General features: G+C 52.8%; 2 protein-coding genes across 2 annotated transcripts; both read left to right on the top strand.

The window, feature by feature from the left end:
- Positions 1–4412: 4412 nt before the first annotated feature.
- CNR2 (cannabinoid receptor 2) lies at positions 4413–11599 on the top strand. Its single transcript, XM_071453035.1, has 2 exons — positions 4413–5524; positions 9948–11599. The coding sequence occupies exon 2, from the start codon at positions 10014–10016 to the stop codon at positions 11061–11063; it is 1050 nt and encodes a 349-aa protein (XP_071309136.1). The 5' UTR covers positions 4413–5524; positions 9948–10013; the 3' UTR covers positions 11064–11599.
- A 798-nt stretch (positions 11600–12397) lies between these two features.
- Positions 12398–16817, top strand: FUCA1 (alpha-L-fucosidase 1). Its single transcript, XM_071453148.1, has 8 exons — positions 12398–12784; positions 13363–13497; positions 13689–13826; positions 14448–14553; positions 14897–15097; positions 15238–15428; positions 15612–15711; positions 16578–16817. Exons 1-8 carry the CDS (start codon positions 12441–12443, stop codon positions 16716–16718), a joined length of 1356 nt encoding a protein of 451 aa, XP_071309249.1. The 5' UTR covers positions 12398–12440; the 3' UTR covers positions 16719–16817.
- Positions 16818–16928: the final 111 nt, after the last annotated feature.

The raw sequence follows: 16928 nt of genomic DNA on the forward strand, positions 1-16928 counted from the left end.
CCTGCATTTTGTTAAACTATTTAATGTTTAAATTTAAAGTATTGAAAATGATGTAGAGCGATGTTTCAGGTCCAAAGACAGGGAAAAGATTTCCCAGGTTTAAAACAGAGCTGTGGGTATGCGGAGCCCCTGCCAGTGGCTGCAGTTTGTGTTTATATTCACATTCTCTTACTGTGCCTCAAAGGATCGTTTCAAAGAAAAAACCTACACTTTGCCATGTGTAGAATGATTAAAAATTAGGTATACATAAGAAATTCACACATGTGAGACTGTTCCCTGCCCACCACTGTGAGGCCAGTCTAGCACTGTGCACCACATTAAAGGCTGAAAAAAAGAAGTTTCAAAGAAAGTGGAAAAGAACAAGTTCAGTTCCAACCCCACCAAGTCAGGGCAGTACTTAAAACCAACAGATGAACATTCAGAGTTTTTATTTTGAAGTAAACACCCTGGTTTAATTGAGTAACCCTGCATTCTTAACTACAGAAGGGAAAAAATCCTGTTTTATCCCTAAAACAAAACTGTTTCCTTACTGACCTGGTGTTACACGGCTCTGACCCAACCCAGGACAAGGGAAAGACTCTAACAGAAGTTTGTATTCATCCTGAAGTTCTTTAAAAAGCCAGCATATTTTTTAATACACAAGATGTGTTGACATACCTAAGCCCAGACCTTTGTTCCTGTTCTTTATTGTACGTTAGAACAAAGCCAGCTGAAATTAATTTGTTTTTCTCCCTTTGCTTTGGATTTCTTGGCACAATGTAATAGCTGAGGTCCTTATAGCAGCTTTTTTTGCCTTTACATGGAAGACAACAATATCTGCTGTAAGCCTGGAAATTCCACTCGTTAATTAACAGCTCTCCTCCAATGCACATCGGCAGATTTTTGCTTTGTTTCTATCTCTGGTGTGTTTATTTCTGCTAAAGCACGATCTCACCCCAGCGTGTGGAGGTTCTCAAGCCAGGACGTGTCAGTGGGATTGAGAAACAGCATTTTGCAGGCTGCAAATGTTCTGCTCTTGTCTGGGCAGCACAACAGCGTGTACTTTTCAGTTCAGAACAAGGATGACACAAGGTCTGGCTGTTTGTCCTCACTATCTCTGAGATAATTAAAGAAACATCTTGTCTTTCAGAGCTGGTTTCGGGGTCAGGCTGACACATTCAGCCTGGGGGAGCAGGAAATGTCAGTGATAAGCCGTTCCTGTATTTGTGCAGGAACTGTTCCACTGAAACAAATGGAGTCATTTGGAGGCCGAGCAGGAACACGAGGGTATTTTTTAAATCAAAGGGACAAATACCCCAAACACCACAAAGTCCAGCTTCCAAAGTTCTGATTCACCCTTCAGCTGTTAGAGCCCTGGGCTGATTTCCTCCCCTGCAGTGGAAGGAAAGGAGATGTTCCTAGGGCTGTGGAAATCACAACACAGAGAGAAGCACTCGAGTTCTGCTGCATCCTAAAGACTCAGCACAGACTGAACCCTGAGGTTCTGTCTCAATCCTTTATCATCACCACCCGAGATTCCTTCAACAGGAGCGACTTCACTCCTTCAAATGCTGATTTTTAAACCCCCTTCCTTTTCAAAGGTCTCGATGTAACATCTGTGACTCTTAGGCATGTGACACTACATCGACCTCAGGTACTCATGGGCAGGCTGGGATGCTGTAGCTGCCTCCAGGATCGTGCTGTGCTCACCCTGATGTCCTGCAGCCCTGCAGGTGCTGCAGACCCAGTTCCAGAGGCAGAACCCTCAAACGCTGCTGGAACAGGACAGTGCTTCCAAACCCACCCTGCTGTGACACGTGGTGCCACAGACTCAGTGACCTCCACTGCATCCTCTCGTAACCTGCACACAGCACAGGCAGGAGTTTTCTATTGTGCAAGTGTCTGCCCTGTCTGGATGATTCCACTCCCTCCAGGCAGTCCAAAGATGGCTGCAATAAATCCCAGCTTCCCTTGTGTTCCCAGGGAGCTTTGTTACCCAAATCCTCCTCAGCTCCCCACCACGCTCCTGCTGCCACAGTGACAGCACCTCAAGGAATTCCCCAGCCACTTTTATTTTTCACTCAGCACCTCCACTCCCTCTCAGAGCAAACATTAATCCAGCTCAGGGATGCAGCTCCATCTGTGCTGGCACTGCCCCAACCAGCAAGTCCCAGTGAAGACAAAGCCTCCAGAGCTTCATTAGCCCCAAATTAAGATGCTCCCAGCTGTGGCTGAGCTGGATCTCAGCACACACACACACTCTGGCCGAGTGTTTCAGTGGAGCTGCTGAGCGTGGATGCTGCAGGAAGTCTGCAGCACGGATGACTCATTTGTTAAATCAATAGTGAACCATTGCCCCAGTTTTATTTCACAGTGACGAGTTTCCGGCAGTGGGTGACTTTCAGTAAACCCAAGATGTTTACATTTTGTGGCTCCAAGAGCCCCATGACACACTTGAAACTCGTTAGACGTTTCCACCTGAGCCAAACATTAACCAGATTGTTAATCTAAGTTTCCTTATGAGGGAAACGTGTGAGCTTGTGTTTTCTTTAAAATCTGCATGGAAGCACTGGGTGTACAGTAATGTTTAGAATATCCTTTATTCTGCCTGGCAGAGGACCCGTGTTCATTAAATGAAGCTCAGGATATTCACAGCAGTGAGCTACAGGAACTGAGCACACATTTGAACCTCTGCAGGGTAAATAGAGAAGAGGCTCAAGAACCCAAACAGTGTGATAAAACTACACATTTTTATTGTTTAAATCTCATTACAAGTATATTGATATACGCTTTAGACGTGAATTAAGGTGGTGTCCACCAGCACCTGAGTTAGATCAGCTCCAGAACACGAGTTCCATCCTCTGCACTGCTGGACCTCGTGAGTGTGAGATCACATCCAGCCCTGCACTGTGCGTTGGTGTGTGGGGTGTGCACAGCACCCAGCAAACAGCAGCAGGAGTGAAACCCCCCTGGACACCGACAGAGCTCTCAGCCAAAGCCCGAGCCCGGGGGGTGTAAAGGGCTTGTGCTGAAGCAGCTTTGTCACAGCTGACAGCTTTTCCCACTCTGGAAAACAAACACATCCAGGCACGACTGCCCAGTCACGCCCTGTTTTCTGCCTCAACAGCTCCTCGTTCAGAACCCACACCGGCTCTGAGTCACAGAGCCCTGCAGGAACCTTCAGCCCATGTAAATCAATATGCCTGGTTCACGTCCTGTCAGCAGGGAAAACAGTTCTACCTGAACCCTCCTCCCTCCACGAGAGCAGCAGAGGTGTTTGTGCACAGGAGAATCCCCCAGCCAAGCCCCAAACTCCTGTTTGCTCTCAGGAGCTGTGCTAGACACGGCAGTAAAGATGGGTTGGGTTTTTTCTGAGCATTTTCCCTATGAGTGCAGTAGAGTCACTCACCGTGGCTCTCTGAGTCACACCTTATCAAGGTGAGCAGTGCCCGACCCTCAGCCCTATCTGCACCACCCAGTTTTTAAATTCAGCCCAGCAAACACAACAGTCAGAGGAAGAGGAGCAATCCCTGTCCTCCCACAGAGCACGGACACCCTTCCAGCAGGGGCTGGTGTCTGAGTGTCCCAGCACAGCCCCAGGGCTCTTCACTCTGCTCTGGGGACAGAAACTCCTGCACTCCTGAACGATACCAGGCTCACAGTCCCTTTCCTTGAAGCATTGCTTCAACCCCGAGCATGGGGCTGTTCCCAAAGCAGGGTTATTCCAGCAAAAACCCTTTACATTACAACAATCAGCTCTGATGGTTTTCCTTTAGTCTGGCAGGACAATTTTTGCTATAAATCAGAGTCAATTCAAAAGCTTCTAACTGTGCTGCCATAATAATATATCTTTCCTGTGACACAACAGTTCTCCCTGCAGACAGAGGAAACTTGGGTGCATGTTTCACAGGATGCTGCTGGATGTGAAGCTGTGTCAGAGCAGGGAATGATTTGGAGCTAGGTGCTGCTGTTGGAACTCAGGACCAGCATAAATAATCTTTCTGTTTCTCACCTGCTCTTTACAATCTTGCACCGGCTCCTGCAAAATTTCTCAGTTCCTGGAAACAAGAATGGAAGAATTATTTTTTAGGACAGAGCTGACAAACCATCATCTCCTGTGCTTCCATCCCAGCCCGTGATGCCTCTCATGGTTATTGTGGTTTCCAGACCCCCTCCCAGCCCCGGGGCTGCAGAGCCGGGGCAAAGGGAACCCCCTTTTCCCGGCCGGGGGCCAGGAGGAAGCGCCGAGTTCCCGGTTCTGCCTCCTCCTCAAGCTTTCCCCGGGCGCTGTCCGGGTTTCCCTGGAGAGGGCAGCCGAGCACCGCTGAGCTCCGGCGGCCGCTGCCGAACCCCGGAGCCGCACGCGGTGCTCGAGGGCGAGGAGGCAAAGCGGGGTTTGGAGAGGACGGGGTGTAACCGCTGGTGATGCCACCGAGTGAGGGAACTGGGATCCCAGCAGGAGGGAAAGTCGAGTTCCCAGCTGGGGAACCGCGCTGCTGGGGCTGGGATGGGGCTGTGGGGTGGCTCTGAGGGTGGCAGAGCCAGGTAAGGAGCAGCCAAGGGTTAAGGATCACGTCCTTGCTTCGCCTCCAAGGTCCTCACTACAGCCTGGATGGTCACATCCAGCCACAATGCGGCCAACTCCTTTGGGATTTGGGGCCAGCTTGCCTGTCCCCCCTGACCGGTGATACCATCCCAGGTGTCACCCAGCAGGGAAAGCTGTCCCTGCTTTCCAGCGGCACCAGCACAGCACAGCCCAGCCCAGCCGAGGGGGAAGTGGTCACTGGAGGAAGGATGGATGGATGGATGGATGGATGGATGGATGGATGGATGGATGGATGGGAGCAGGTACAGCAGCACCACAGCCTCTGCAGCCCTGGGTCCTTCCTGACCACACAGATTGTGGAGCTGAAGACCTTGATTTTCCTGCCACTTGAAGAGAGAAAATCACCTCGTTCTTCTGGCATGAGTGGACTGTGTACAGAGAAATTCAGGGGCACAGGTGAGGTTTGTGCTGCTCGTGGAGCTGCAGGCACAGACAGCAGATTTCTGATCCTGCCCTTAGACCTGCACACAGCCAGGTACATCCAGATTCTTCCACATCTGCCTCCTTGCTTTTTTTCCCCCCTGTACTTTTCCATGTTCCCAGGGAAATCAGGAGGAGAACCTGAATGTCTCTTGCCTCAAAGTCTGCAGTTACAAGGAGAAATGAGAGGGACTGGGAGGCCAATTTCAGCAAGCCAGAGGGTTTGGGTGGTTGTAGATGTGACACGAGCAGGCAGCAGAACACAACACCCAGAGGAGAAGGGAGGAAGGAAAGAAAACCCGACACACATTCTCCGAAAGAATGTGACAGAGAGCAAGGAAGCAGAGGAAGGATTCACACTGATGGATTTCCAACCCAGGGGAATAAACCAGAATGGTTCAAGAAACACAGAGGAAAACAGAAGTGCCGTGAGAGGAGAGGGAAGCAGGCGCTGTCCGCAGCTGCAGCAGCTGCCCTGAGAGCCCGAGGCATGGGAAGCCCCAGAGCATCGGTGGGGAGGTGAGTGGTTTGTGTTTGCTGACCCACAGCATCCTGCAGCCCTGGGCCCTTTTTCATATCGCCCCTGAGAGCCCTCGGTGCTGCCGTGCACAAGGCAGGCTGGGGAGACTCGGCTGCACGGGAGATTCCTGGGATTCTCTGTCAGCTCTTTGGGATAAACTGCAAGGCAATGTGTGACAGAGGCTGGGAAACTGGTTTGTAGGATGGATCCTTTCTTAAGGAGATGAAAGGTGAGTGCTTCATAGCAGGCTGTGGGTTAGCTCTTTGCAGCTGATTTTGGGAATTGTTAATGTTGGAACTGGAGTGACAGGACAAGGGGGAATGGGTTCCAAGAAATTCTTCCCTGTGAGGGTGGGGAGGCCCTGGCATAGGGTGCCCAGAGCGGCTGTGGCTGCCCCTGGATCCCTGGAAGTGTTCAGGGCCAGGCTGGATGGGGTTTGAAGCAACATGGGATGGTGGAAGGATGGCACTAGACAGGCTTTAAGGTCCCTTCCAGCCCACAGCATTCCCTGATTCTCTGGCAGAGGTATTTCCAAATGTCTCACAGGGATGTGACGCTGAGTTCAGTGTTTGTGATGGTTTTGGTGCAGTGAGAGCAGCCCTGGTTTGCCCTGCTTTGTGCCCAAAGTTGCACTTGCAGCTGCTCTGCACCCACCCATCCTGGGTTTCACTGTCCCTCAGGCAGTCACAATGGGCAGAGCTGATAAAGAATCAAATAATCTTCAGTGTGGCATTTGAGGCAGACAGGTCTTACATCAGGGAGGGAATTCCACTCGACGTCATTTAATGTGGTCAGGACAAACCAGGATGAGCAGCTGATTCCAAAATAATGGAAAAACTTCTGCAACTAAACCAAGAAATCACATATAAACTAAAATGTTTGTAAAGCAAAAGATACTTTGTTTCTTCAGCAAGTGAAATTTGCAAGCATTAGTGACAATTTTTTGCATAAATCACTGCACATGTTCATAGTAGGTAATAATTTAGGACATTTTATTTTATTGTAAAGCTCAAAACTCTCAGATATTCTGAACATGAAATATTCAAGAGCACTTTCAGAGTGCTGCAGGCACAATGCACTGGCTGATTGCAGCAGGAAAATTTAATTTTACATTATCTAAGCAACTGGTACATAACTTTTTAATCAGGAGGATGCTGTGGTGGCTCTGTGAGGGCAGAGCCATCCCAAGTGGAGCAGGATTGGTGCTGCTGTGTGCAGGGCACTGCCAGCCCCACAGCTGGAATCAGTCACAGCGAGGCACTGAGAGGGAAAAGGACTCCTTCATTTGGAAATTGAATTTCCCCCAAAGCCATTTGGAGCTGTTAGGCTGGAGTGAGTGGGCTTGCAGCAGATCTGATGGGAGGGGAGGTTTCACTCTGCAGTCATTGGGCTGCATCAGGAATATGTTGCATTCCCAAGTATCTGATCTGGGCTCTGTTCCTGATAACTCACTCCTTGTTCATTCCCTGCTGTTTGCTGGGGCTCTGATCTTGTTGCCAAGGGGGGTCCCTATTGCAAGGCCACGTTATTTTGGCAATTATTCCCTACCCTGGGCCTTCCTGCTGGCAGGAGATGCTGTGCTGTGATCAGAGAGTTCATCCTGTGCAGAAGCCCAGGGAATCTCAGCTCCTCTGTGCCACAGCCCCTGGAGCTAAGGGCCAGACTTGGCTCTTTCTTGTGGAGCTGAGCTCTCAGCCCACGGGGCTGGGACTCCCTGGGCTTGCCAGGCTGGATGATGCACAGCTATGCCTGGGGCTGGAATTCCTGAGGAAGTGGGGATCTGCTCTTGGACAGGGGTTTCCACCCTGGAAGTGGGACTTGTCCCATGGAGGATGCTGCAGGTCAGCTCTCCCCTAGGAACCAGATATGGGCTGGCACTTTTCCCAGGAGCTAAGGCAGGCAGGGGGCAGAGGCCACAGTCAAACAAACCCAGAGGCCCATCTGACAAGAGGAAAATGTCCCCTGGGCAGGGAAAAGCAGCTTTGTGGCCAAAAAAGCAAAAAAAAGGAGGGACAGGCAGTGCAAGGAGAGGAGCTCTTGGCACTGCCTGTGTTTTCATGCTTGTGCAGAGGAGACCTTTTGCTGGAACAACTCTGTGCTTCCCTCATGGACACAGGAGCTGCAAGGGGGGTCTGGGGAGCAGAGATCTGTCCTTGTCATTCAGCCTGAGACAGAACAGATGTGGAAGAGGAAGATCAGGGCTGGCTGATTGCTGTGAGCCCACCACACGACTTTGAACTGAGCCTTATCTGAGTTTTTTCAGCGTAGTGGAGAGAGCTGGGCCAGGACAGGCAGCACAGAAGTTATTTTAACATTATAATCAGGTTCTCTCCCCTAGCAGCATAACATCAGGGATGGCATTTTGCTGCCTTCACTCCCTTGCCTGGTGTTCAGTGGTTTCCAGGCTCCTAAGGATGTTAGTTGGATATTGCACAATTGCAGGTTTGAGGATTTATGGTGGTCCTGGGAATGCTGGCTGCAGGTAATGGATGCCAAGGTGATGCTGGAGGCTGCTTAATGAAGAAATGTCTTGGTTTGGATGCTGGGGTTTGGCTGGGGAGGTTTGGAAACTCGAGGCAGTTGGTCCCTGGTGAGCCCTGCTGTATGAGAAGTCCATCTGTCTGCTAAATCCATCTCCCTCCAGAGGGAGGGGTTTTGTCAGGTTTAATAACAGCAGTTGGTAATTCCTGCTGCCTGGGAGCTGTTCCTGAGAAGGGCTGCAGGAAACAGCAGCACTGAGATCTGAGGGCAACATCCGCTCCTGTGTTGTTACCCCATGCAGGAGCCTGATGTAAGAGGAGGGCAGCTTGCTGCAACACTCAGCCCAAAGTCCAGGACTCCTCCAGCCTGGAACACCAAGAAATCCCAACCAGGAAATCAGGATTGCCCTGCTGTGCCTGAAACCTGCACTGAACTCCCTGCAGCCACCACTGTCCCAGCCCTGACAGGCAGCAGGAGTCAAATGTGGGGCTGGGGCTCTTCTCTGTCACCTCCTGGGCAGCCTCTCGAGTCATTGGGGTATTTTGCAACTCCTGAAACACAGGATGAGAGATGAGTGTTGGGGGAATCAGTGGGGAAGGAAGTCCCCAGGCCAGTTAAAACACCCATGTTTTATAAACCCATCTCTGCTGAGATGTCACGGACTGAGGTTTGCTGGGCAGTGCTGGCTGCTGTCACCTCCAGCAGCAGCTGAATTTCACAGAGCAGGCAGGAGAGGGGCACAGGAGGCTGGAACCCACAGCCCTCCCTTGCTCTGTGGCTGTCACACATCCTGGCCGTGCCTCGGGTGTTTGGGACATTTCCTCTTTCACAAGAGAGCCCAGGGCAGCAGGGACAGTGAATTGTTTGTTCTGGGGGAAAGGGAACGCTCAGTGCTCTCCTCCAGCAGAGGGAACTCACGATCCCATTGCCTGCATGAGGGATCCTGGAAGCTTTTGGGAAGGGGGGTCCTGTTCCATGGGCTTGGGCACAGCATTTTGCTGTAATCCAGGCAGGTTTGGGGTACCCCACAGCTGCCTCTTCGCCTGCTTGTTGTAGTGTGTTTTTACACAAGTGTGTTTTTACACAAGTCCACGATGACCTTGTTCCCTGAAATCCAAGGCTGCGCAACTTGGTTTAAACACCAGTGCAATCCACAGAAAGAATGGGAGAAAATAACACCTCAAGGAGAGGTTATGAAGATGAAGGGGGTTAAATTGAGCTGCAGAACTGTAGAGAAAACCCAGCTCTTGCTGCAGAGTGCACAGAGTAGCTCAGCATGTGCCCCGTGTAAAATCAGGCACTTCCTTCCATCACACCTCTGCTGAAGCTAAAAGTGTTGATGAAATTACCCTAATTCTGGGTGTGGACAGGGGTTCTTAGGCTCAGGTGGTCTCAGTCCTGCATGTCTCCATTTGTATGTCCAACCTGTACTCCAATATCAATCTCTAATTAATCTCTAATAATATCTATTAATCACTCTGACCACCCTAACCCTAACCCTAGGCAGGAAGAGCAGCCTGGCCTGGGGCTGCTAGCAATGAAAAAGCCGTGTTGTGGCAGTTTTGCACTCCCCTTGGGATGCCTTTGGCAGCTGTGGTGTCCCCTGAGCCATCCCTTCCAGCGCTGCTGGCCCTGAGCAGTGAGTCCTGGAGGAGTGGTAAGACCTGGCTCAGGATTTGTACAATTCTCAGGGGTGCTGCTTCCCTCTTGTGGTGTCCCACCGAGGTGGTACAGCCAGGGTTCCCCTGGGCTGTAGGAAATGGGTCTCAGCCAAACAAGCAGCTGGGAAAAGCATGGAAGTTGGCTCCAGTGGTTGGGCAGTGGACCTGAAAGCAGCTCTCTGTGGGCTGATTTCATTTTCCTTACTTGCCTCTACAGGGAAGAAAGTATCTTGGGTAAATGTATTGCTTGTTAAGTCCTCTTCACCTCCACCTTTTCCAGAGCACCTGAAGAAGTGCAGAGGGAAGCAGCAGGCTCTCTGTGAGCTCCCAGCTGCAGGTAACCACCATGGATTCTTGCAGGATACCTGCAAACGCCTCCAAGTGCAGCGGGAACACCATGGAGTGCTTCATGGTGCTCAGCACGCAGGCACAGAAAATAAGCATTGGTATCCTGTGTGGCCTCTTTGGGACAATGTGTGTTTTTGAGAACTCCCTGGTGCTCTACCTGATCTTCTCATCCCCTGGGATCAGGAAGAAGCCTTCCTACCTCTTCATCGGCAGCCTGGCCCTGGCTGACATCCTGGCCAGCATCATCTTTGTCTGCAGCTTCGTGAACTTCCACGTGTTCAACGAGGCTGGTTTCTCCAAGGAGGTGTTCCTGCTGCAGCTGGGAGGGGTGAACACCTCCTTCTCTGCCTCCCTCAGCAGCCTGCTGCTCACAGCCCTGGACCGCTACCTCTCCATCAGCCGGCCCTCGGAGTACAAGCTCCTGATGACCAGGAAAAGGGCCTGGACAGCCCTGGCCATGCTCTGGCTGACCTGTGCCATCATTGCTGGCCTGCCCCTGCTGGGCTGGAACTGCTGCACGTTGGATTCTGCCTGCTCTGAGCTGTTCCCCTTTGTGGATGACAATTACCTGGTGGGCTGGATCTGCTTCGTCGTGGTGCTGCTGGGCTGCATTGTCTGCGCCTACGCCCACGTGCTCTGGAGGGCTCGCCAGCACGTGGCCTACATGGAGAAGCACCAGGCACAGGCAGAGAGGCAAACCAGCAGGATGAGGATGGACGTGATGCTGGCCAAGACCCTGGCCATGGTGCTGGCTGTCCTCATGCTCTGCTGGTCCCCCGTGCTCGTGCTGATGATCTACAGCATCTTCGGCAGGCTGAGCGACCGCCTGCGCAAGGTGTTCGCCTTCTGCAGCACCCTCTGCCTGCTCAACTCCATGGTCAACCCCATCATCTACGCCCTGAGGAGCAAGGAGCTCTTCTCCTCCCTGAGGAGGGTGTTGTCCCACTTCAGGAGGCAGCTGAAGGCCCCTGAGGAGAGCCCAGAAGCAGAGAGCACCCACAAGTCCTCGGTGATAGAGACCGTCTGCGAGGACACTCGTGCCATGTAGGGAGGCACCGGGGGAGATCCACCCACTCAGCCTGGAAGGAGCAGTCTGGATCACTTTTCTTTTTATTTTCTCTTCTGATGGGAGTTGAGGGAAGCTGTGATGGGGAGACAGCTCCTGCTGATGTCACCCTTCAACACTGGGGCATGAAGTGCACAGACTTTACTCTCAGGCACAGGTTGGGATTGTTGGGGTGTCCTGTGCAGGGCCAGGACTGGATGGTCCTTGGGGTGTCCCTTCCAGCTCAGGATATTCCATGATCCCATGATAATCTCTCCCCAGGGGAGGTTCAGGTTGGACATCAGCAGGAATTTCTTCATGGAAAAGCTTTGGAAGGAGGTGCCCAGGGAGGTTTCGAGTCCCCATCCCTGCAGGTGTCACCTGGACATGGCACTCAGTGCTCTGGGCTTAAGGACTTGGCCAGAGCTGGGGCAGACAGCACCTTGCAGGCAGCACATTTCTTCCAGCAGATTTCAGGAGAACTGACTGAAGCACACAGGTGTTTGTGGGATGTTATGTGATTAAACATACAAGCCATTTTCCAGGGTTTTCTTCCTTTTCTTTCCTGGTGTACAAAGTTCTCCAGGTGACAAGTTTAAGCCCAAACTGGGGCAGATACTTTGAGCATGAGGAACTCGTTTGGGGTTGTTTTTCTGCAAATTACGCAAAAGCAGCACTTTTAGCTGATGGACAATGAAGTGGGACAGGGCCCTTCAGCGGTGACCTGGAGCAGCTGGGCTCCTGCCAGCTCCAAAATGCCTCCAACAGGGATGAGCCTGGCTGGGGCACGGCCTCGAGGCCCTTGCACTCTGCCCTGTGTCCCAGGGGATGCACTGCCCAGGCTCCCCAGGGAACGGGCACGGGCCCGAGGCTGCCAGAGCCCAGGAGTGTTTGGGCACCGCTCCAGGGATGCACAGGGTGGATTGTTGGGGTTATCCCTGGTGTTCCTCCATCCCTTCCCAGGATATTCCCCGATTGTTGGGGTTATCCTCGAGGTCTCTACATCCCTCTCTGGGATATTCCCCGATGGTTGGGGTTGTCCATGATGTCTCTCCATCCCTCTCAATTGGGTATTGTCTCTCCCTCTCAATTGGGTATTCCCCAATTATTGGGTTATCCCCGGTGTCCCTCCATCCCTTCCCGAGATATTCCCCGACTTTTGGGTTATCCCTCCATCCCTCCCTGGGACATTGCCCGATTTTTGGGCCATCCCCGGTGTCCCTCCATCCCTCCCTGGGACATTGCCCGATTTTTGGGCCATCCCCGGTGTCCCTCCATCGCTCCCCGGGACATTCCCCGCCGTGCCCGCGGGCAGCGGTCGGGCCGCAGCCTCGAACCCGCGGCCCCGGGGAGCCGCGGCGCTGGTGACGTCACGGGGCCATGGCGGCTCTGGCCCTGCTCGGTGTGGCGGCCGCGCTGGGCCCGGGCCTGGCCGCGCCCCGCTACCGCCCGGACTGGGCCAGCCTGGACGCGCGGCCGCTGCCGGCCTGGTTCGACCGGGCCAAGGTGGGGGTGTTCGTGCACTGGGGGGTGTTCTCCGTGCCGGCCTGGGGCTCCGAGTGGTTCTGGTGGCACTGGCAGGGCCAGCACGATGCCGCCTACGAGAGCTTCGTGCGCCGCCGCTTCCCGCCCGGCACCACCTACGCGGAGTTCGCGCCTCATTTCACCGCCCACGACTTCCAGCCCCGACAGTGGGCACAGCTCTTCCAGCGGGCCGGGGCCAGGTCAGCGCCGGGATGGCCGGAGCTGGGGACCCTGAGGGGATGGGGGGTCCCTGAGGGGATGAGTGCCATGGCCGCGGGTCCCTGAGGGGATAGGGGTCCCTGAGGGGATGAGTGCCATGGCCGGGGGTCCCTGAGGGGATGGGGGATCCCTGAGGGGATGGGTGCCGTGGCCGGGGGTCCCTGAGGGGATGGAAAAGCTTGGGAAGCATATGAGGCTGTTCCCAAGAGGATGCAGGCGTCTCTGAGGGGATGGAAGGGGCAAATCTGGGGATTCCTGAGGGATTGGGGGTCCCTGAACAGTGCTGGGCATCCCTGAGTGGTCGTGCCCGGGGTGCTGAGGAGATGACAGGTCTTGGTCCTTGCTAAGTACTTACTGTTCATTCTTTCCCAGCATTAAAATCCACTGAAAGCCTCTCTTATTCTTGTATTTGCTTCTAAATCCAAGGGATAGTGTCAGAGGGCTCCTCACAGCGTGGTTATCCAGTGCCTTGCTGTTTTAGTGACTGGCTTTGCAGTGGGGCTGGGAGATGCCTCATTTGCTCCTTTGCCATCCCAACCAAGTCCTTTTCTCCTCTCAGATACGTGGTCCTGACCACCAAGCACCACGAGGGCTTCACCAACTGGGGGTCACCAGTGTCCTGGAACTGGAATTCTGTGGATACAGGGCCCCACCGGGACCTGGTGGGAGAGCTGGGAGAGGCCCTCAGGGAGAGGTAAGGCCCTGCCAGGGAGCTCTGCTCTGAGAGCAGTGAAGCCTCCTGGCTCTGCCTGACAAACAGCAGGAAACCCTGTGAAAAATGGAGTGCTTGCAAATGATGAAAAATAATACTGCCAGTAATTTAATTTCCACTGCTTCTCAATCCCCACTGAAGCCTCACTCTTCCCTCTGTGTTTTGTCCTTCAGCAACCTCCGTTATGGGCTGTATCACTCCCTGATGGAGTGGTTTAATCCTCTCTACCTCGCTGACAAACAAAATGACTTCAAGACCCAGAGCTTCGTTTCAAAGAAGACGATGCCAGAACTTTATGACCTTGTCTTAAAGTAAGAGCCACATCCAGTTCAGAATCACCAGCATTTCCTGGTTTCAGTTCTCTAGAGAAAGGTGCAAAGTGGGTGCAAAGAAGAGAAATGTTGATTTTTGATGAGGAAAATTCTCTTTGTTAAGCAGTAATGATTTGTGGTAATTAGAAAAGGGGCTCACTTTTAACCTGTGGAAGGTCTAATCTGTAGAATAAGGCAGGGACAAATTTTTCCTGCAAAAGCAATTCCTTTTAATCCTGCCTTTGTGCAGAGGGGCTGGAAGTGGAACAAACTGTTCAGTATTTAGTAGACTAGAAAAGTGATTTCACTGGGAATTTACATCCTTGCCTTGTTTCCCCTTGCTGACAAAAATAAAAGGCTTGGGCTTGTGAGTCGTTGTCCCAGCTCAAGAATGTGCACTTTGAGGTGCCAGATTCTGGATTTTTTGGGAGAACTGCACTCTGTTTTGAGCTGTGCATCAACACCTTGTTCTTTGCTGCTGCAAGAACCTCCCTTAGAGCTTTGTGTGAAGCAGAAAATGAAGCAAAAACCTCCTGGTGAATGCCAGGCAGTGGGAAGGGGAAGAAACAGAGTGTGGCAGGAGCAGATGAGCCTTTATGAAACAACATCTGTCTCCCTTAGATACAAACCAGACCTGATCTGGTCAGATGGGGACTGGGAAGCTCCAGATTCCTACTGGAATTCCACCTCTTTCCTTGCCTGGCTCTACAATGACAGCCCTGTCAAGGTACCAGTGCCTGCTGCCCCTCCTGGCGTTGGGTGGGTGTGGAAGGGCAGGAAGCTGTGGGGTGTGTGATCAAACCAGAAACCTCCCTGACTTTTGCCAAATGTGTTTTATTCTCTGACAAAAAGAGAACCTTGGCTGTGCTGCTGGGACAGTTCCACCGACCTTTGATGGATGCTCAGCTTTGCTGCCTCAGCTCCTGCCTGAGCAGAGGGAGGGATTCAGCCTTCTCAGGAGGGTTTCCATTACACAGGGCATTTTTAGGGGCTTCCTCAGGGGCGTGGCTGCCAGCTGGACAGCCCAAGAACAAAGGCATCTGTGCCCTGAGCTGTTTTCCTTCCCTCAGGACACCGTGGTCGTCAACGATCGCTGGGGTCGGGGCTGCTCCTGCCGCCACGGGGGTTTCTACAACTGTGCTGACAAGTACAGGCCAGGCACCCTGCCAGAGCACAAGTGGGAGATGTGCTCCTCCCTGGACAGGCTCTCCTGGGGCTACCGCAGCAACATGAGCCTGCCTGAGGTGATGGATGAGATGAGCGTGATTGAGGTGAGAAACCTGACATCAAAACAGCCTGGGGGAGGATTGCTGGGAGTGAGGGGCTTCTGGAGCAGCTGATGAGGGTAAAACTGCTCAGTTTCTGTGTTGTCTGAGGTGAAGGTAATGTTATCTTGCTTCATCTGCTACAGGAGCTGGTGCAGACTGTGAGTCTGGGTGGCAACTACCTCCTCAATGTGGGACCTACAAAAGAAGGGGTGATTGTCCCCATCTTCCAAGAGAGACTCCTGGCCCTTGGGAGGTGGCTGGACACCAATGGGGAGGCGATTTATGAATCCCAGCCTTGGAGGGTGCAGGTGGAGAACACCACAGACACAGTCTGGTAAGGGCTCTGCTGCTCAGACAGCTGAGCTGATGTTTATTTCTCCTCTTTTCCTAAATTTGGGGTTGGGGGCAGTGGGTGACCCCTGTGTGGTGACAGAGGGCACAGTTGTGTTCTTGTGCTGCCTGGAAAGGTGAGGTTTGTGTCTGGTGCCCTTCACCTGCTGAACTCCTGCTCTCCCAGGTACACCTCCAAGGGACCAGTGGTCTTTGCCATCTTCCTGCTCTGGCCTCGGGACAATGTCCTGCACCTGTCCTCACCCATTCCATCCCCAGGCACACGGGTAAGGGACTGAACACACACTGAGACCCATCTGGGGGCATTTGTGGGTGGGAAGGGCCAGCCTGGATTTGTTCAGGAGCTGGGGGAGTGGGGAGGTGTGGTGGTGTTCACAGGGGCCTTAAGATGAGGGAAGAGAATCTTGACTCCATGTTTCAGAAGGTTTGATTTATTATTTTATGATCTATATTATATTAAAACTATACTAAAAGAACAGAAGAAAGGATTTCATCAGAAGGCTGGCTAAGAAGAGAATAGGAAAGAATGATAACAAAGGTTTGTGCCTGACTGAGACAGTCCGGACAGCTGGGCTGTGATTGGCCATTAATTAGAAACAACCACATGAGCCCAATCCCAGATGCCCCTGTTGCATTCCACAGCAGCAGATAACCATTGGGTACATTTTGTTCCTGAGGCCTCTCAGCTTCTCAGGAGGAACAATCCTAAGGCAAGGATTTTCCATAAAAGATCATGGCTGCAGGGAGGTTGTGTGCCCTGGGCTCCTTGCAGCACCCCAGGCTTTGGCTCACGTGGCCCAGGAGCTGCCAGCAGAGATTCCTGCCCTGGAGAGTGTTGATCCTGTTGGTGCAGGGGAGGGAAGCAGATGCCCCCCGAGCAGGAGGGGCCGTGCTGCAGTGCCCTGCTGCTGGCACATGGCACCGTGACGCAAATGTCGCAGTGGCCTTTGCTCTGAACAAACAGGGGCAAAGCATCAGCAACAAACAAACCCCAAACAACAAACCCCAAACCTCCAAACACCCTGTGTCACCCCTGTGCCACGTGAGCCGTTCCTGGGACCTGCAGGGGCTGTGGGCTGTGCAGAGGGGGCCTGCTGAGCTCCAGCTGAGTGTCCCCTTCCTTCCTCTGCAGGTGACACTGCTGGGGTTTGCTGGCACTCTGGAGTGGCAGATCCAGCCAGGGACAGGGATGCTCATAACCCTGCCCTACATGCTCCCATCTCCTCTCCCTCCTCAGTCTGGCTGGGTGGTGAAGCTCGAGGGTGTGAAGTGATGCCTGTGGGGGGATTACAGCATCTCCCACCGCCTTTCTTTTTGACTGAACCCAAGAGGATTTTTATGTTTCACGTTGAATACACTGTTTTTCACTTGAGAGGATCTCTCCTCCAGTCTCTGTTGCCTTGTGTTGTTACTTCAGTGTTGGTTGGAACAGTTGTGATCAGCTGCTTCCATGATTAATAAATCCAATGGAAGCTTGCTGGAA

The sequence above is a fragment of the Agelaius tricolor genome, unplaced genomic scaffold (assembly GCF_023055355.1).
Source record: "Agelaius tricolor isolate 1412-34295 unplaced genomic scaffold, bAgeTri1.0.p SCAF_36, whole genome shotgun sequence".
NCBI classification, from domain to species: Eukaryota; Metazoa; Chordata; class Aves; order Passeriformes; family Icteridae; genus Agelaius; species Agelaius tricolor.